The 20,232-nt window shown below is 39.0% G+C and overlaps 1 protein-coding gene and 1 long non-coding RNA gene across 7 annotated transcripts; both read left to right on the top strand.

Moving 5' to 3' along the window:
- Positions 1-677: 677 nt before the first annotated feature.
- On the top strand, positions 678-8,007 carry LOC115676816 (polyadenylate-binding protein 2). Of its 2 annotated transcripts, none has more exons than XM_030599832.2 (6): positions 678-895; positions 1,063-1,153; positions 1,905-1,975; positions 6,719-6,910; positions 7,490-7,617; positions 7,704-8,007. In XM_030599832.2, exons 1-6 carry the CDS (start codon positions 770-772, stop codon positions 7,750-7,752), a joined length of 657 nt encoding a protein of 218 aa, XP_030455692.1. In that variant the 5' UTR covers positions 678-769; the 3' UTR covers positions 7,753-8,007. The 2 variants fall into 2 exon arrangements, with proteins under 2 accessions (XP_030455692.1, XP_030455693.1); XM_030599833.2 differs by having other exon boundaries at positions 681-895; positions 1,063-1,165.
- A 6,908-nt stretch (positions 8,008-14,915) lies between these two features.
- LOC130135626 (uncharacterized) lies at positions 14,916-20,145 on the top strand. 5 transcript variants are annotated; one of them, XR_008814915.1, is made up of 5 exons: positions 14,916-15,350; positions 15,442-15,534; positions 16,639-16,732; positions 19,763-19,896; positions 20,108-20,145. It is a non-coding gene; the product is annotated as an uncharacterized LOC130135626 (long non-coding RNA). The 5 variants fall into 5 exon arrangements; XR_008814913.1 differs by lacking the exon at positions 16,639-16,732; XR_008814917.1 differs by lacking the exon at positions 19,763-19,896 and having other exon boundaries at positions 20,108-20,138.
- Positions 20,146-20,232: the final 87 nt, after the last annotated feature.

The following is a 20,232-nucleotide window of genomic DNA, read 5'->3' as shown; positions in this document are numbered from 1 at the left end:
CTTGCTTAGTAGGTGATGTGTTTTCTTGGTATTGAGAGCAATTTAGCAATAGTGATTGCAGGTCTATTTGGATTGGGGAGATAGAAAATCGAGGTCCTGGAATATGGGAGTACACGGCGCAAGCTGGGTGAACTTAGGGGTGTTCCATTTTTTGTTATTAGTTTAGGTAGTCGGAGTGATAAGGTGGCTTTGAGAATTTAGATTAGAGAAATTTTGAGGACCAGCTTTATTTAGCGGGAGGAGAATGTGAAGACTCGGGTTTTTGGCGACTGATTAACAGGAGGAAAATCATTTACGGTCAAAGAAAACATACACGCTTCAAGTTAGGGAAATGAATTTCCTAACCTAAAAAAAAGAAAATATTTTCCCGAAAAATTGTTTCTAGAAAAGTATTTTCTTTTATCATGAAGTTTTTTTCGAAACAAAAACACTCTAATACTTATTGTGCCATTGAACGATTATATTGAATAAAAATTCTTTCTAGGCGACACATTTTCGTCAATTCGTCAATTTTACTAACATTAGTTAATTAGATCTGAATTTCCGTTTCTAGCGAAAAAAAAAGAAAATCTGAATTTCCTTTTTCCGAATATAAATCACAAAACTCTTCCTTTTCTGGAAAAAAGAAAGGAAGAAATAAAAAAAATAAAAAAATCGTCCTGAGCTAAACCTTCCATCGCCTTATTCATGTACTCTCCCGTTTCTGTGCCGAAGCTCGTCGCAGAGACCACGGATTCAGCTGTGTGAGGCTCGAGGAGAGAGAGCGAGGATGGAAGAAGAAGAGCACGAGGTGTACGGCGGAGAGATCCCCGTGGAGGGCGAGATGGAGGGCGACCTGGACGCCGCCCACCACGCCGACGTCGACATGTCCACCGCCGACGACGACGCCGTCAAGGTCCCTCCCTCTCCCTCTCTCTCTCTCTCTCGATCTTGATCTCGATGCCCCGCGTGGTTTTGTGGCCGTGTGTGTTGTTCGATCGTCGGAAGATGCTCTGGGTGATGGATTTTTTCATCTGGGTGTGTTTTTTTTTTTCCTTTTTTGTGATGGGTGGGACGATGCAGGAGCTGGATGAGATGAAGAAGAGGCTGAAGGAAATGGAAGAGGAGGCTGCTGCCCTCCGCGAGATGCAAGCCAAGGTCGAGAAGGAAATGGGTGGTGTCCAAGGTTTCCTTTTGTTTTGTTTTCGGGCTTTTTTGTTTAGGGTTGTTTGATTGGTATCTGGGTTTTCTTGGATCTCCTACCTAACCCTTGATTTGTGGATGCTGAAGTCTGGTGGAAGAGCGGGCTCTTGCCGTTTCGGTTGTTCTTTCTCTTGTTGTCTTGTGATTCTGTTGGTTACTTGCAGCAGTTTATTCTTTACTGGAATTTGTTGTCTTTTTGTCCGCTTGACGCTTTATTTCATCGATTTGGTCAGTCGCGAAAGATAGATTTGGCATAAGGATGGAACATGTTTCGCCTTTTGGAATATGGGTTTCGTAGATAACAGACTTGTCTTTTGATGTAGCATTGGCTTAATAGTTGTGATTTGCTCCCATACTATATTCAGAGAATTCTCTGGATGGAGAGAAAATGAACCATCACTTTAGAAGACCTACTGATTCCACTGGCATGCTTTTCGATGAATACTTGCTTTTTCTTTCTCTGGATGATGGATAGTTTGTTCAAGTCATTGTGCGTATGCTTGCCTGCATTTGTCACTTTGGGCATTGAAATTATGCACATATTATGCTCAGATTTATCGTTTGTGTTGGACCTTGTTTGACTGTTTATTTGTTTGTGTTTTCTAGACAATCGGATTTATATTCTAAGATTCATTTTTGGAACTCTGCCTGAACTAAGTGCACAAAACTGTTTTCTTCATATTTCTGTGTTGACGCTGTGTGGTGATTGTCCAATTTCACAGATCCTGCTAGTGCAGCTGCTTCTCAGGCAAGCAAGGAGGAAGTCGATTCCAGATCTGTGTTTGTTGGAAATGTGAGTTTGACTGTTATTTCTTGGCAGTTTTTTGGCTATCTTGCTTACACTTTTCTTGATAAAGGATATGAGCTCGCGTTAGCTATTAGAGTTTGCTTTTGTTCTTTGAAATGTTTGAGGGTTAGCTATGCGAGTTTGATTTTTTCTCATTAAATGTTCCAGTTATTTTTACCATTCAGACAGTTATTTTCTGGTGATGATGATGATTCTGACAGTTCTCTGATGGTATCTCATCATGATTTTTCCTTCAATACATTTTGCACTTTATCCAATCTTTCTGTAAATGGGATGAAGTTCTTATATTTTATTGCATATACTTCTACGTGATAGTTTCCTCAGTTCATGCTTGTCTGTGCTGACACGTTTGCTTGAAACGTGAGCAGGATATTTCACCTATTACAGTTACTGTGTTTTTAGAAAAATAAGGATTTTATTGATATAGAACTTAATAATTAAGATGTTTATTTTCCTGAAGGTTCTCTCTTTCCCTTCCAAGAAAAACATTTCTGGGTATGGAGGTTATTGACTATTGCAATCCCACATTGCATTTAAAATGATGTACATCTGTGCTTGGCAAAGTATACCCAGGGGTTGTGATGACGAAAGAAATTTAGAACGATAAATCTCAGATCTAAGAGGAGCAAAGTAAACTTAACCACGCACTTTGTGATGATCTTTTTTGGTTTGCTTGTGAATGGGTTGCCAATGGTGGAAGATGGTTATATTCTTATTGCAGTTGAATAAATTATGTTTGCTATGGTTGTTAGTGGTGGCGTAGTATTTAATTCTAGTTTTTTGTTTTATTGTGTTTTTTAGTTTTTTGCTAATGGATGTTTAGTTCTGGTTGCCAGATTTCCTTTAGTAATATTTTGGTGTAGACACGAAACGAGTGTTAGTTAGGATGAGACTGGTTCATTGGATATGTAGATTCTCAAAAAGGGCGAGTAGGGAATTATCTTTTCTACAAAAAAAAAAATATAGAGCATTAGTTCAATCTACATCGAAGAGACTATATTAGGTAAGAAAAACTCCTTTATGGGTGGTTTGGAATTTCGAAAGAGGACATTTAGCTACTTGAGTGGGAAGCTGTTATTCTTGCACAAGGCAAAATGATTTGGGTAGAAAATTTCTTTGAATGTTGTCATATTGCACAAAATGGCATAAAATGCTGCACACTAACATTCTAGGATCTATAAAACAGACTCTGCTTTTTGAAGAAACGTTCTATGCCAGTGGTGGTAGTCTTGGCGAAAACCAGATTTTGTTATCTAACTTTTTACTTAATTCTTTCCTGGGTATCAAACTTTATTTACTGAATTGGATCATATGATTCTACAAATCGTATTATTTAGTGTAACCTTTAACTTTTGTTAGCAAGGTACATTGGCCCAACAAGCGGCAACGCAGCTTTTACTGCCAGCTAGAGTCTTCAGGAAGGAACCAAGATTGCCTAGTTCATAAGCTTTTTTCTCCTAAGACTGATGATTTCTTCAATACAAGAAAACCAACAAGAAATCAAATATTAGTTCGACCGACACCTAGATATACTAATAGTGATAATTTTTAATAAAATTACTAGATTCGACTTAAACGGTATAATAGATAAAGCTGAAAGTATCCAATATTATGAACACAGAAAGAAATATATAGAGAAATATAAACCCTGCTGTATCTACCTTGAAGACTTCACAGCTGAAGAGGCATCAAGAGGAACCCAGGAGACCTTCCATCCTCTCAAAAGATAAATGACTGACAAACTTTAACTAACTTCGCGCTTTTAAGACATGAAGGGAAGTGCCTGAAAAGAATCACTCTTTAAGGGGTGTTTGGTATGAGTTCCACTTTGTACTTTTTTGCTTTGTTAAAAATTTTCTTGCTGCTTCCGAAATTCAAACATCATTCAATTTTTCAAGACATACATGTAGAGTCTTTTTAAATCTTGTCGTAATATTTTAGTTTTTTTTTATTGTAAAATTCTGAAGGGAAAGCAGTAAATCCTTTTTTTTTTCTAAGCCCTAACAAGTGAAATGCAAAGTAGAATTGTTGTCTTCAATTCTAGGTTTACTAGGATCTTTCTCTTTCGAAATATTCTAATCCTGAGGTCGGATGCGGAAGTTGTAGATGGGATCTCTTTTTCAAAGTCTTGAGATAAGAGATAGCTTGCTCACTACCAGTGAGGATAGAGCATAGCCAGCTTTCTAGCAGAAAATCACATGTGCATATTCGAGTTAAAAAATCTATGCTTATCTGTTGCGTTTTTGTGGTTTTATCTGCTTCATGACTTAGATGAGTTTTCCCTGCGATTTTATGGTTCTACTGTTGTCTTGTCTATTGCCTTCTGTGCGATCTTCCCAATTTTTTCTTTTTCTTAGGCCTGTCAAACTATGTCGTTAATTTGCAGTTCTCTTACGTTTGCTCATGCGTAATGGATAGTTGCCTGCATGTCATTTTGACTTGACGGCTACACTATGTCAGTCAACCTTAGAGTTATGGTTGATTCCGTGTTTCACTGTGATTGCAGGTTTCTCATTCTTCAAGTTGTCTATATAGATTGAGCAGGAATCTTTACACTGTCTTTTGAGCCAGAGTTAATTTTGTATTAGATTCGGTTGAATAGATGTGGGGAAAAAATAACTGAAGTTGCAAAATCATGTGACAGAAAAAAGAACAAAAAATTTGAAGAAAAACAGTGCAGAGTTTCTGTTGTGTGGGTGAAAAAATGTGTGCTGTGGAGGAAAAAGAACCAAAAGAGAAAAAAAGAAAAGGAAAGATGGAAAAAAAAAATAAGAGAATGAATGAAAGAAAAATGCGAAACAAGTGGCACATGGAGAAAGAGTCGAATATTGAAAGTCGAGGATTGGAATATTTGAAAAGAATGTTCTGCATTGGTGAGAGAGATGTTGGATGGCTCGAAAGTAATTGATGATTTACTAGGACTTGCATAGAATCTATGGGCTCTCATACCCTTGCTACTGTTCGTGGTGGTGGTGGTGTGTTGGTGCTGGTGCCGGTGATTTGGCCTCAGGACTTCTCGTGATATAGCAGACCTGGTGAGGGGCGTTCGGTTGTGTCTTCCTCGTGTCCTTAATCTATTGTTTATATTTATCGACAGTTATCCTCTAAATTATCGATAAGATTTGCTCCTCAATAGACCCCTATATGTTATTCTACTGTATGGTAGTTGATCATCTAATGCCAGTGGACCCTACTTAGTGGATTAGTTGTTCTGGTTTATCCTTTTTCTTAGATAAAGAAAGCTATTATTTGGATCTTTTTTGATTTTTCATTTTGCTGACTAAAAACTTTTGGAGATTCAGCAGAATTTTATTAAGTTTGGCTACTTGTTATTATTGAGTTTCTATCTTCATCTTCATTTGTGCAGTTTGGGAGGTATAATCTTTTGGTTAAATACCAAAAGCAAACCTTACCTTCACTCAATGACCACTTACATACTTTTACTTTTGAAAATACCAAGTACATACTGAGTTTACCTTTGGAGACCACTTTTGCACCTTCAAATAAATTATCCTTGTGTCTCTATTTATGAAAATGTTGTTTTTTTTTTCCGAAAATGCCCATCTGCAAATCCTAAATTCTGACAGCCACCCAAAACACTCAAAACCAACTAACCCTAAGCAAGATGCTAAAGTGAGTTTGCAAGGAGGGGCAATTTGGTCTTTCCAATGTGAGGTTTTGAAAATATTATGCTGGTCTACTGTTTCTGTTTCGGAGTAGAATCTGTCTTTGGTATTTGTCTCTGATTCTAGGTTTATGCAGGTGCCTTAGCCTTTTGTTCCGTGGTTTAAGTTATTATGGTTTTGAGACCTGCTACACAGAGCAAGAAATATACATGTCATGGACTCATGTCCCCGTGATGATGATTCTTTGACCTCTAGAACCTGTTAGTCTGTTCTGCTTATTCAGAACACATTCTTTAAGCTCTATCACCAGCCTGCAAGTCAACACTGACAGCCTGCACTTTAGATGCTTAATTTTGGCTACAGACTGTTCACTCAACTTGAGAGTGTGTTCTTTAATCTGAATTAATTAATTGGGGTTGCTGAGTTATTTGATTTGGAGGATGTGCATAGATGAATTTGAAGTTTGCTGGATATATAGAAACAAGCTACGCAAGTTGTGTACACCCTATGGGGGCTGTGTTTGAAGTTCCATGTTGCTCAGTTGGAGTTGACATAAGATGATTGTCTGCGAATGATGGTTGGAGCAGCAGAAAGGGAAAATTAAGATATAGTATACTTTCTCCTACTTAGTAGGTACTAAAAAGACAGGCTGGGTTGATGCCTTAAATTCTCTTTCATGATGAGCTAGACTTCAAAATTTTATCAATTCCATTCTTAAGGAGCATTAATAGAACTTGCTAAATTTGTTCAATGTGGTTTACAATTGACTGAAGAGATATTTTGTGGAACCCCCCTGATGATTAACCAGAAAGAGAGATCTCAGAATCAGTCATGAAACTATTGTTGTTAAGCATGTAATTTCTGTCAATCTTTTGTCATAGATGAGGATATGGCTTCATGTATATGTGCATTTATGACAAAGGCGCCGTCATGAAATACTTTTTATTTTGCCTAATAAGAGACGATGGCTGATGTGAACCATGTACTTTAATATGCATGTTGGCATATGCTCATTCGAAAAGCATGTTAAGTCAGATTTTTCATTTTGTTGGCTAGATGCATTGTGCCAGTGAAGGCCTGTGACTTAAAGTGGTGCTTGCAGGTTGATTATGCTTGTACCCCTGAAGAAGTGCAGCAACATTTTCAATCGTGTGGTACAGTCAACCGAGTGACAATTCTTACTGATAAATTCGGCCATCCAAAGGGCTTTGCTTATGTTGAGTTCCTTGAAGTTGAAGCTGTTCAGGAGGCTCTCGTTCTGAACGAATCTGAATTGCATGGACGTCAGCTGAAGGTAAACTCTCCTTATTTATAATTTGTGACATTAACCTTAGCAACATTCAAGATATTCCAGTGGCATGCCATTTTTTTACAGCTATTCTGCTGAATATGCAATACTTGACTTCCAACGTACCATAGAAGTTTGATATCTTCATCTCGTAAGACTTTTAACTTGTCCATATGTCAGAATTTGAGGGCACAGCACTTGTCAGTGACCATAAGCTTGTTATGGATAGTATATGCTGGTTCTAATGTCATAATGGAGTCGACCTTCGCATAAATTTAGGTTTCCATTAACTAGTTTTCTCACACACTTGTTAAATATACCTTAAATAAAATAATTCAGTTATGAAAGTAGTGGTTACACATGACACAAGAAAAGTTAGTACATTAGAAACTGTAATATTTCCTTAATTAATTTACTAAGTGTCCATGTGAGTTAACAAAACCTATATATGGTGCCTTTTTTTTTGGACGTATATATATGGTGCATTTGAAGAGGTGTATTGGTGCCGATTTCAGCATCTAGGTGATAAATTAATTTTTGTATAACAACGATTATTTGATATTTACTACGATGTGAATGACTTAGGTTTTGCCAAAACGGACCAATGTTCCTGGGATGAAGCAGTACTTCCCAAGACGCTTTAACCCGTATGCAGGTTACAGGTTCCGGAGGCCGTATGTACCTCCTTATTTCTACTCTCCGTATGGATATGGGTAGGTATCTCGTGTTCTCCAAAGTCGTTAATCTACTGGTGAAGGAGGGCTTGTCGGTTGATTCTACTGCCTCATGCTATTTGCAGGAAGGTTCCCAGGTTCAGAAGGCCGGCGCGCTACATGCCTTATTACTAGAAGTCATGCATCGTCTGTTGGCGCTCTCGCAATTCTTCGAAAAGTGGGTACTTCCACAATATGTTCCGTTTCATTCGGGAGATGCATCTAGCGGAACTGCATGTTCATTAGACTCTGCTCCTAAATATTGTCGACCAAATGACTTGAGAGATTATAAGTCTGGATTATTGGCTGTGACTTCTAGACATTTCTCCGTGATCATAGCTAAAATTTAAAGCAGCTTCGAGAGGCATGCCTTTTTTCTCTCTTTTCTCACTTTCGACGTGGCATCTCTGCTAACATAGAACAGGTTTGGTCTCAGCTTGCTTTGAAAAAGGATTTCGTTAACTACTGCCCCAAGTACACTCGTTAAAGATCCAAATAAAAAAAGTTTGTTATCTTCAAAGCGTTGTATTTCATGATTCCAAAAAAAAAAAAGAGTCGAATTCAGAATTTGACTGGGCCAGAAAGAAAAAAAAAAACGGACGTGTTTCTACCTTGTTCTTGAAAGTGGTGTATGCTGCTATATTCATTACACACTCGGAGGTTGTAGTATATGAATGAGTATTGCGCGACTCATCCAAGTTGAAGAACTGTGTTCCAGGAAGAAAACCATGATCGTAAAACATTATTATTCAGGTTCTTTCCCGTCGTCGACATAAGTTTTATTCGACTATTTGACTGGCGGATAGGTGTCGATAAATGAATCATTCAAGAGGGACTCTCTCAACCGACTGATGTGAGACTTGGGACACGAAAACTCCTCCATTTGAAAAACTCACGTTCTTGTCAGTGGGGGCACACATCACCCACCGGTGCTCCATCTATTTGATGTGTGGTGCGGTCCATTTCTGCCTCTTCCATCGTTCTAAAAGTCTATCAAGAGCCGCACCTGGTTCGCTCACTCTTTCTTCGGCGATCACTTCCCACTCTCACTAAATCGAGCATTTGCCTACTGTTATTATAAAAATAATTTATGATAAAGCTACCTAGTCAAATGATCTCGCTATTCAAAATTTCAGCCCTCGGTTGGAGTAGGGGCAAGTTTCACGTAATCTCCATGCGCATAATTTACATGGAAATTGAAAGCAAAGGGAGGGTCGAATTTCCACGTTTGGCCCACATAGCTAGTTTGGCAAGCTACCCAGTCAAATGATCTCACTATTCAAATTTCAGCCCTTGGTTGGAGTAAGTGCAATTTTCACGTAATCTCCATGCGCATAATTTACATGGAAATTGACAGCAAAGGGAGGGTCGAATATCCACGTTTGGCCCACGTAGCTAGTTTGGCATCACTAGACTCTACCTTAGCCCTGAAGAAAACTTATTAATCATCCTATATTTCAAAACATTTATGATAATTTATACTTTAATCACAAATTTGGAAAAATAAATAAATGCTAAATGTTAATACTGCTTGGATTATTAAATGATGAGAGTTTAAAAGTGTTGAATTTATGCATTACTTATCAGTTGGCTAATTATATATTTATCCTTCATGTGTAGTTCGGATTGAGTATCAGTGGGGACTCGAACCGAATCGGACCGGACCATTGACGTCACTACTTATGACTATGTATAATGACATCCCCAAATAAAAACGCATGCAATCTATTTGATGTGTGGTCCGGTCCATTTCTGCCTCTTCCATCATTCTAAAAGTCTGTCAGGAGCCGTACGCTAGTTTGGCATCACTAGACTCTACCTTAGCCCCGAAGAAAACTTATTAATCATCCTATATTTCAAAACATTTATGATCATTTATACTTTAATCACAAATTTAAAAAAAATAAAGAAATGCTAAATGTTAATACTACTTGGATTATTAAATGATGAGAGTTTAAAAGTGTTGAATTTATGCATTACTTATCAGTTGGCTAATTATATATTTATCCTTCATGTCTAGATCGGATTGAGTATTAGTGGGGACTCGAACTGAACCGGACCGGACCGTCGACGTCACTACTTACGACTATGTATAATGACATCCCCAAATAAAATCGCACGCAATCTATTTGATGTGTGGTCCGGTCCATTTTTGCCTCTTCCATCATTCTAAAAGTCTGTCAAGAGCCGCACCTTGTTCGAGCACTCCTGCTTCGTCGATCACTCCCCACTCTCACCAAATCGTGAATGGGGCCTAGTTTGTTCATGAATCATGCATTTATTGCTTCCGTAACAATCTAGCTCGTTCCAAGTGGGCCAACCCCTAAAAGGAATACTCTCATTAACCACAAAACGTGGTGGCTGTTTGAGGGTGAGTATTGAGTTAGAAATCACTTAAGAAGACGCCTCCCGATTGACGTATGGGTTTTTGACTACGCAAAAAGAAGATAGAGACGTCATGAGGGCTGGATCGACGCACACGAAATGTGAAAAAGTTCAAGTATCTACTACAAACCGAGCACATGTGGGCATAAAGAAACATGGGCTAGTAAAACATTTTTCAAAATCATAAGAAAGTTCAAGAATTGATAAGAAGCAAGTTCGAGGGCTGAAAGTGATGAGGTTGTCAAGAATACCCAATCGTAAGGTCTAATAATAAAATCATAAGATTTTACAAAATAATTATTAGGAAAAATTACCTAACCAGTTTTAAACCTATTGTACGGATGCCAATTTAATCGTAAACTTTTATATGAAATTCCAATGTAATCATTTTGATCAATTTTTGTCGGAAATTACTGACGTGGCAGTCTAGTCATCGCCGGTCGTCCTACGTCGCACGCCGCTGAGTTAGCGATTTTCGACGAAAATTGTTCGACAGGACTATATCAGAATTTAGGCCAAAGGTTGAGAACAAAATTGACAAAATTGAAATGTTTAGATCTGAATCGACATCCATAGAGTACGTTTAGGACTTATCAGACAATTTTCCAACTTATTATAAAAATAATTTATGATAAAGCTACCTAGTCAAATAATCTCACTATTCAAAATGTCAGCCCTCGATTGGAGTAGGTGCAATTTTTACGTAATCTCCATGCACATAATTTACATGGAAATTGAAAGCAAAGGGACGGTCGAATTTCCACTTTTGGCCCACATAGCTAGTTTGGCATCACTAGACACTACCTTAGCCCCGAAGAAAACTTATTAATCATCCTATATTTCAAAACATTTATGATAATTTATACTTTAATCACAAATTTGGAAAAATAAAGAAATGCTAAATGTTAATACTACTTGAATTATTAAATGATGAGAGAGCAAAAGTGTTTAATTTATGCATTACTTGTCAGTTGGCTAACCATATATTTATCCTTCATGTCTAGATCGGATGGAGTATCAGTGGGGACTCGAACCAAATCGGACTAGACCATTGATGTCACTACTTACGACTATGTATAATGACATCCCCAAATAAAAACGCATGCAATCTAATTAGTAGATGAGAGAGCAAAAGGTTGAATTTATGCATTATGTATCAGTTTCAACTTCGAATGTTGAAAACCATGTAATTTCTAGGGTTAATACTGCAAAAAACCCAAAACTGGTACACTTTTGACAAATTTATTCAAAACTAATTTTTTGATCATCAAAAACCCCAAACTGGTACACCCGTGACAAATTTACCCTCTGTTAGTTTCTATTAAATTGGATTAATACCACGAAAAATCATAAACTGGTACACCTGTAACAATTGAATGATAAAACCCCAAACCGGTATACCCATTAACTGCCATGTGTCATTCAACTCAGCAAATTGATGGTAAAATTTAACCGAGACTAACGTAGGGTAAATTTATTACAGATGTACCAATTTGGGGATTTTGGTGATCAAAAAATTAGTTTTCGATTAATTTGTTATTGGCATCACAGTTTGAGATTTTTCGTAATATTAACCCTAATTTTTATCTTATATTTGATCAAAACATTAACTTAAACTTTGATAGGAGGCTACTGTTTCAAAATAAGCTCGAAAATGGGCAACAATCCTTTGTTACCGAGGAAGAAGATCGAGATCAACAAAGTTCACCACCAATGCTTAAAGGACGAACCACCTACTAAGGATAAAGAACTTCGGAATAGAGAAGCTCACCACCATTCGAATATAAAAGGCTTTTTGACTCACCACCAAGGAGTAATCCACTCTTTAAAGATAAAAAAAACCGGAATAGGAGTTATCCACTCTCCAAGGATATTCACTCAAACAGAGGAAAATCTCATATATTTATGTACTCAAAATTGTTGTGTCTTACAATAAGATTACACCTCCATTTATAGATATATTGCTAAATAAATGAAAAGACTCTTCGAATTCCCGAAAACCGAACAGACTCTCTGAGAATTCACCTAATTAAGACTTTTAAAAGCAACACCACAATAAAGACTCATAAAAAACTGCGAATAAAGAGTTCTAAATGCATGTGACTAATTATTAGATGCATAGAAATCTGATGAGACTCTCTAAATTCGTGTACCAGCCTTAGAAGCCGAACAATCACCGTAGAAAGTCATCAAACAATGGTAGAAATTGAACAAAATAGCCTCCAACCAATAGGTTGTCGATTGGGAGTCTTGAAATCGGCAACAAACTTGTAAATCAACAACCAAGTCGCATAATCGGCAAGCTTCATCCTTGGATCCAGGTGATTAAATTGCAGCGTGAATTGGTTTTTGTTTTTATGAATAGTACATGGGTCGGTTTAGTCGACAAAATATGAGTTGAGCTTCTTGGTTGATCAATAGAATCTGATGCTGCCACATCAATTTGCCCCAAGGATCAGGGATAATCTATGCTTATTTTGAAATAAGTAAAATGAAGTAACTCTACAAGAACCTAACAGCAAGAGTTTGCTACAATCTTTTGTGATGCCGCGTTATATATTAATCTTTGTATCACGGTATTATTCTTCTATCCAACAACGACTGATTTGATACGTATGTAAGTTTATCTGTATACCCAAGGACCAAGGGTTATTCCTCGGTCTATCATATAATGTGATACCTAAATTATATTTATCCAAGAAAAAACTTGTACAAAATTTATACTTTCAGGAAATTAATGATAGATTAAGACGCCGGGGATCTTGGGTTTGAAAACAAACAAAAATTCAATAAATAAAGAAGGACTCAAATATCTTATAGCAAAAACACGTGCTTAGGGTAATACCTTTTCAACCGTCTTTTTACCCGTTCTTAGTGAAGACTAAGACGAAGAAAATGAGAATTTTCACGATAAATTTAAGATGCCGGACATCTTGGATTAGAAAACAAGCAATAATATATAAGTAATAACACCAGAACGCCAAGTACTTCATAGCCAAGCTGAGGCAGGTTGACATTCCTGAAGACAATGAAGTCATTTAAGCCCCCACTAAACCTTAAAAAAGGCTGACCAAAAAAAGAAAAAAACTTTAAAAAAGGAACAGTAGAAGTCAATGAATCTTGTCCCAGCTTTCTCTCTTGTCCAGAAGTCGACCAACGATACAACCGCCCTCCCCTTTCGACATCTTCTCCTCTTAACAAATATTGTTGACGTGGGCCGTCCGTCGACAATATACTAATCCCCACAAGATACAACCGTCGTATCATCTCGGCCGCATTTGATAATCGATAGTTGGATTGAATTTTGTAACATGGCATCAGAGACAGGTTATGTCCCGATTTATCTCGCATGTGCATCCTCTCCTCTCATCAAATTCCATGCGTCATCCCTGATCCGGTTTGTACGTGAGAGAGGGTGTTAAAATAGCACATATCGCTTGATTACGAGATTTATATAAATTTAATCTCCCCCCATTTATAAATCTCCCCAGGCCATTCTGGAGATTTATATAAATTTAATCCCTGATCCGGTCAATTTTGGCTGGAAATCGCTAACGTAGATGGTAGACATCCTATGTGGCGCGACCGGCGTCGACGTGGACATTTTTTAATAATATTTTCATAATTTTTTGCTCTTTTCTTTTCTTTTCTTTTTTTTTTCCTTTCATTTTGGCCGACCACTAGTAAGGGTCGCAACCCGTTGCTAGATCTGAGCGAGAGTTGCTTTGCCCAGAGCCGGTAGGGCCGCGAGAGAGGTGGCCCTTGCCCAAATCCAGCGAGTACCTACGCGCCATGGCTCGTGGTCGGCAGGGCGACAAAGGCCTTGGGGGAGGGGCTTTGCGCCCTTGCCTAGTGCCTTCACAGCCCCGCTAATCCTAAGCGAGGCGGCCCTCGCCCAAATCTAGCGAGGATTGTGACCCTCGCAAGCAATCAATGAGGGCTTGCTGGCAACGAGTCCTCGTCAGCCAAAATGAGAGGAAAAAAAGAAAAAAAAATCAAATTTCAATTTTTTTCTTAAAAATTGTTTACAATAGTGCCGCCCGTGCCATATAGGACGGCTAGCGTCCGCGTTAGCAATTTCCGGCCAAAATTGACCTGATGGACTTAATTAGAAAAAATATATATGAAAATGCATTGACCCAATTGAAAGGTTTAGGACTGAATATGCATAAATACAATAGGTTTAGGACATTTTTGGTACTTTTCCCCAGGTGGAGAGCACACTCACAAAAGCAATCCATCTTATCAAGCTAATAGTTCAACCTTAAACATCTAACGACATCAGGCCTTTAGGAAGAGAAGGAAAATGTTTTAGAAGAAGTAATATCTAAGAGAGAGAGGAATCCCAATGAAGCATCAAGCATCATGTGGTTCACGCTAGCATCTGCTACCTAAGGATTTTCTAGCTGCAACTCCACCAAAATAGTGCCACAATCAGTCCTAGCCAGAAGTATTAGAGACTCATATGATGTAATTTCTCTGCTGACAATAGATAAATTCAATTCCGAGCATCACAACCAATAAGCCCACTCACCTTGTGCATAGTTTAAGAATATGCACTTTTTACCCTCCTATTGACCTTACCAGTACTCATTCAAATTAACATGTCTCTCTTTTTTTTTTTTTTGGTCGAAATAGAACGCTATAAAATAAAACTAAAGAGTTCTTGAAACTACAACCCGGCAGAGGGGCATCAAAACATAACAACTCCCATAACGGTTGGGAGGGACGGGCAATCCAAAATAAATTCAGAGAATTTCTGCGATGCGCTTTGGCGATCCAATCAACAGCTTGGTTCGCGGATCTGTTACAATGGGCCACGGTTAATTTATTGAACTGGGCCATACGGAGCAAGGCTTCGTGAACTATAGCGTCCTCTTCCCAGCCGACTTGACTCTGGTCATTCAGCAAGATTACCATATGGAGATAGTCTGTTTCCAGAACTATTTGCTCGCTCCTCCAGTCAGCGAAGAATTGAAGCGCATGCAGCAACGCTTGTAGCTCTGTGTGCAACGGCGAAGTCGCCGGGACTGTTCTAGCGAAGCCGTCTAGCAAGGTTCCAGTCGCGTCTCTGAGGATTGCCGCTACTGCTCCTTCTGTTGCATGTTCAAGAAAAGCCCCATCGATGTTGATTTTGAAGGAGTTCATCGCCGGTGGGTTCCAATTCAGAGGGAATGGAACCTTTTCAGTATGCAGATTAGAACTCTGGTGATTCCACTTGCTGTAGTTTTGAGACATCGTCCTTGCCGACTCAATTAAGGTTCTCGGATTTGGGGGTTTTTTCCGAAAAAAAAAATTCATTTATGGCCTTCCAAATCAACCAGAAGATAATGGCAATCTCATCTAGTGTAAGCAGTTTATGTGGCTGTAGCTGATAGTTTTGAATCCATACCTCAATTCGTGTTATTTCTGTACGTGCGATTTTGATATGAACTGAAGGTGCTGTCCAAATTGCTTCGGTCCAGGGGCAGATAAGAAAGAGGTGCTCCACAGTTTCAGCCTCTTGATCACAGAAGGGGCAAGCTGGACGAGGTAAGATCTTCCTCCTGTAGAGGTTTTCTATCATTGGGAGCGCGTTTTGGCACATACTCCATAGAAACAATCTTACCTTGGGAGGGGTATTTAGTTTCCAAATTCGGCACCACAATTTAGTGGAAGGTTGGAAAGAAGATGATGCCTGCTTTTCAATCTGTGGAAGTTCTATATCACGAATCTTATTATAAGCACTTTTCATTGAAAATTCTCCCAACTTTGTAGCTGTCCAGACTAGTTTATCTTCTGTTATTCTGCTGCATAGAGGTATGGCTAACACCTCATGAACAATGTGGTCTTCAAATAGTCTTGTTAGCATATCTACATCCCATGTTCTGTCCTCGTGGTTGATTAGGTCTGAGACTTTTACCGGTTCTTCAAGGGTTTCTGGTTCTCCCAAAACTCCTCTTTTTAGCCACCTGTCTTCTCGAATACTGATTTTGTCCCCCGTGCCAACCGACCATATGACTAAATTTGATATCTTTTCCCTTCCCAACAGAATGCTCTGCCATCCCCAAGAGGGCTGAGACCCCTTCCCAGCCTGCCAGAACGATCTTGTAGGGAAATATAGTCCTTTGAGAATTTGGCTCCATAATGATGATTGGTTTTGGGATAGCCTCCATGCTTATTTACCAAGCATAGCTCTATTGAAGGATATGAGGTCTCTAAATCCCAAACCCCCTTTATCTTTTCTTGTTTTTAGAACTTCCCACCGCTTCTAGTGAAGACCTGACTTTGATTCATAATTTTTCCACCAAAAGGCTGCAACCCTTCTTTCTATGGACCGACAAATTGAAACTGGAATTTTAAATATTGACATCGCATATTGAGGAAGAGCTTGAACCACAGTCTTAATCAGCGTTTCTTTTCCTGCCTTTGAAACAAGCCTTTCCTTCCACCCCTCCAGTTTCATATTGACTCTTGCTAATATCCAACCAAACATTTGTTTTTTTTATTCACCCCAATCCGAGGGAATCCCTAGATATTTGCCGGTCTTCTTAATCTCTGGGACTCTAAGTTGAGTAGCCATATTATCTCTTAAGTTCAGTGGACAGCACGAGCTAAAGAAAATACCAGATTTGTTTAAGTTGATTTCTTGGCCAGATGCATAGCAATACTGATTGAGGATCAATGCAAGATTCTGGCATTCAATAAGCTTACCATCTAAGAAGAAGATGGAATCATCAGCAAAGAGGAGGTGAGATAGAACCGGACAATACCTGTTTAATTTTATTCCAGAGATTGTGCCATCGTGCACTGCCTTTCTCATCAAAACCGAGAGTGTGTTTGCTACCAATATAAACAAATAGGGGGATATGGGGTCCCCTTGTCTTATCCCTCGTGTTGGCTTGAAGTAGGGCAATGGTTCCCCGTTCAGTTTTACACTCAAAGAGACAGAAGTTACACATTGCATTACCCTCTGTACCCACCAGTCACTGAATCCCATTTTCAACATACTAGCTTCAAGGAAGTCCCACTCTACCCTATCATAGGCTTTTTTCATATCCAATTTCAACACCGCCTGAAATTTTCTTTTCCTTTTTCTGATTCTCATTTGATGTAGTACTTCTTGAACAATCAAAATATTGTCTTGGATTTGTCCACCGCCCACAAAAGCGGTCTGTTCTGCTTCTATTATAACCGGCAGCCACTTTTTCAATCTATTTGCCAGGATTTTCGAGATAATTTTGTATGCAAAAATGCATAGGCTGATTGGTCTGAACTGATCTAAGCCCTCTGGATTGGGAACTTTTGGTATCAAGGTGATATGGGTTGTGTTTAGTGTTGGATTCAGATTTCTAGATTCGAAAAACTTCTTCACTTCATCAAAAATCCGTTTTTTACATCGTCCCAGTTTCTTTGATAAAATTGGTCATTCAGACCATCTGGTCCCGGTGTCTTCAAAGCACCCAATTGAAATGCTGCTGTATGGACCTCCTCCATTGTGACTTGAGTTGTTAATTCTTCGTTCATCTCAACTGTGACTATAGAAGAACATTGTAGCAAAACAGGATAAAAGTCTCGGGGACCCTCTAAATGATAAAGCTATTGAAAAAACGCCACTATCATCTTCTTTGAGCGCCTGGGGATCTCGAATCCATACGTTGTCAGCATTTTTAAGCATAGATATTCTGTTCCTCTGCCTTCTCTGAATTGTTGTGGCGTGGAAATATTTTGTGTTCTTATCTCCCCATTTCAGCCAATTGATTCGAGACCTTATTCCTGGTACATTTCCTCCTGTCTCCACAATGTTTCAATCTGTTCAGTTATGGCCCTCTTTCTATTATGGTTCCCATGCACATTCTGATCATTTGTCAAGGCCATCAGTTCTTGTTTTAATGAATTGATTTGCTTGTGGCTGTTCTGGAAGTTGTCCCTACTCCATCTCGCCAATGCGATTGAGACTGCTTGTATTTTCTGCATTAGGTTAGATTCTTATAACCTATCTTGATTCCATATTCGCCTGATTAACCTCCCACAATCCTCATTTTCCAGCCAAAATGCTTCAAATTTAAACATTTTATTTCTCCTAATCGGTTCAGCTGATAAGACCAGTAAAATAGGGCTATGATCTGATCCGATGGTCAGTAAAGCAAAGACCTCAGCTTGAGGGAACAATATTCTCCATTCAAAGTGGCAAACAGCCCTATCCAGTCTTTCTTGAACATAATCCTGCCCTTCTCGATTGTTAGCTCAAGTAAATGTACAACCTTTACTTTCTAAATCCATTAATCCACAAGCATTGAGGAAATCTCTAAATGCGTTCATTCTATAGAGTTGTGGAGGTCGCTTCCCCCTCTTTTCCCAATAGTTCAAGATTTCATTAAAGTCCCCAATACACACCCAAGGCAAGTTGTTCTGTATGCTCAGACTTTTCAGCTCTTCCCATAATCTCATCTTTTCTTGAAACATTGTTGGAGCATGAACAAAAGTGGCCCTGAATTGTTTGGCCATCTCATCATCATGAAGAGTGATGTCAATGAACTCGCTCGTGGTTAAATTGACAGTCAAAGAAGTTCCATCCTTCCACAGCAGCGCCAATCCTCCCCCAATCCCTATTGGATTAACAGTATAGCAGTTCTGGAAATTTAAAGTTCTGCTTAGTCGCCGTACTAGGTGATTTTGGTTCTTAGTCTCCATAAGAAATACCACGTCGGGCCTTTCTTGGGCCATAATAGCCCTTAAGGCTTGAACTGTCAAGGGTGTGCCCAACCCTTGACAGTTCCAGCACAAAAGCCTCATTTGTAACCCGGTGGCTTATTAGGGCTAGCCACCAAAGCCCATTGTTCGGGTTCTTTTGCAATTTGCATCGGAGTGTCTAAGAGTTGTGCTTCATCCAACAAATGTTCTTCCCAACTTTTCTGATCATACGGTCTGTACCTTCTTCCCTTCTTATAGTTCCTTGCCTTCAGTTTTCTGTTTTTGCTTTGCAATCTTTCACTTACTTTCTGTGATGAAGATTGGTCAATCTGCAATGGAATAGCTGATTCAGGATCAACGTCTTCTTCGATTTCCCGATTGCTCGCTAAGGCGATAAGTTCCTTCTCAGTTAGTTTCCTCTTTCCCCTATCTTCTTGCATGTTATTCAGTCTGGTTTGTGAGTTGCTTGTACTATTTTGAACTAAGGTAATTTGTCCAGAATTTTGAGGGGTTTCCGGCACCATCTCCTGTTCCAACTCCTGCCCTTCTTCCCTCTCCAAAATCTCCCCATAAAAGGCATTCCAAAAGGGGCTAATGGAGCTCTCTTCAGCTTTTAACCAGGGCCCATAAAACATTTTTTCATCTATGGATGTTAATTCTTCATCATAAGGCATGAGTTCACAATTTTTTGCATAATGCCCTATTATCCCACAGGAATAGCAGAAATGGGGAAGTCTTTCATATTTAAAATCCAGCCAATGCTCCTTACCTCTAAAGCTAGAGATCATGCCCGATGAAAGGGGAGTCGACAATCTTAGCAGGACTCTAGCTCTCCCCACCGCAATTGATGCATATCATTTGGTTTCTATACGCACTTCTGAAACTTCCCCAATGTTTTCAGCAATTTCTCTAATTGCTTCTTCAGTTGTTCCTTCAATAGGTAAGCCATGAATTTGAACCCAAAAGTTACACGAGTAAAAAATAATGCACTGTGGAGGCGTACTTGGTTCCCATAGTTTGATCACCAGCAAATGACTTGAGAACGACCATGGACCAGAATTCAGTATTCTATTTCTTTCCTGGACAGACTCAAACTCAAAAGAAAACAGCCCAGGTTGTAGATGCTTGCAGATGACGGAGTTCGTTTTCCAAGCCTTCTTCATAGTGGCTTGAAAGGCTTGGAAATTGATAGAAGGACTTCCATGAAGTTTGCCAAACACTGTACATTCACACTCTTGTAATTTCGCTTCCATCACAACATCATCTAACACAGTAATTTTCCTACCAGTCCAGAGGTGTCCTAGCCTTCTACACAAAGCTGCCATCCTGAGGTCCCGTTCTCTGTTGTCTTCCATATTGCTGAAACTTGTGTGGTGAAGAAGACCTAACTTATAAAAGAGGCTATTTTCTTACATCTATGCTTCATACCTAGGTACCCCACAGCATTGCGTTACCAAGGGGGGCAAGGGGACCTACCAGAAGCAGCTGTTGAACCCTGATGAACGATCTTTTGTTACGGACATGATTCTTTCCTTCAAATTTGTAACTGCTGTTATT

This window comes from Syzygium oleosum, unplaced genomic scaffold (assembly GCF_021117445.2).
Source record: "Syzygium oleosum isolate NSW1041296 unplaced genomic scaffold, Sole_v2.1 Sole_v2.35, whole genome shotgun sequence".
Lineage (NCBI taxonomy): Eukaryota > Viridiplantae > Streptophyta > Magnoliopsida > Myrtales > Myrtaceae > Syzygium > Syzygium oleosum.
The sequence above is the reverse complement of the archived record's forward strand: the minus strand, read 5'-3'. Positions and strand labels throughout refer to the sequence as shown.

Bases quoted from the DNA above. Each gene is read 5' to 3' on its own strand.
- LOC115676816 (XM_030599833.2), top strand. From the start codon at position 770: ATGGAAGAAGAAGAGCACGAGGTGTACGGCGGAGAGATCCCCGTGGAG. The intron at 1,166-1,904 runs GTTTCCTTTTGT...CCAATTTCACAG, and splicing joins GGAAATGGGTGGTGTCCAAG to ATCCTGCTAGTGCAGCTGCT. The intron at 7,618-7,703 runs GTAGGTATCTCG...TGCTATTTGCAG, and splicing joins TACTCTCCGTATGGATATGG to GAAGGTTCCCAGGTTCAGAA.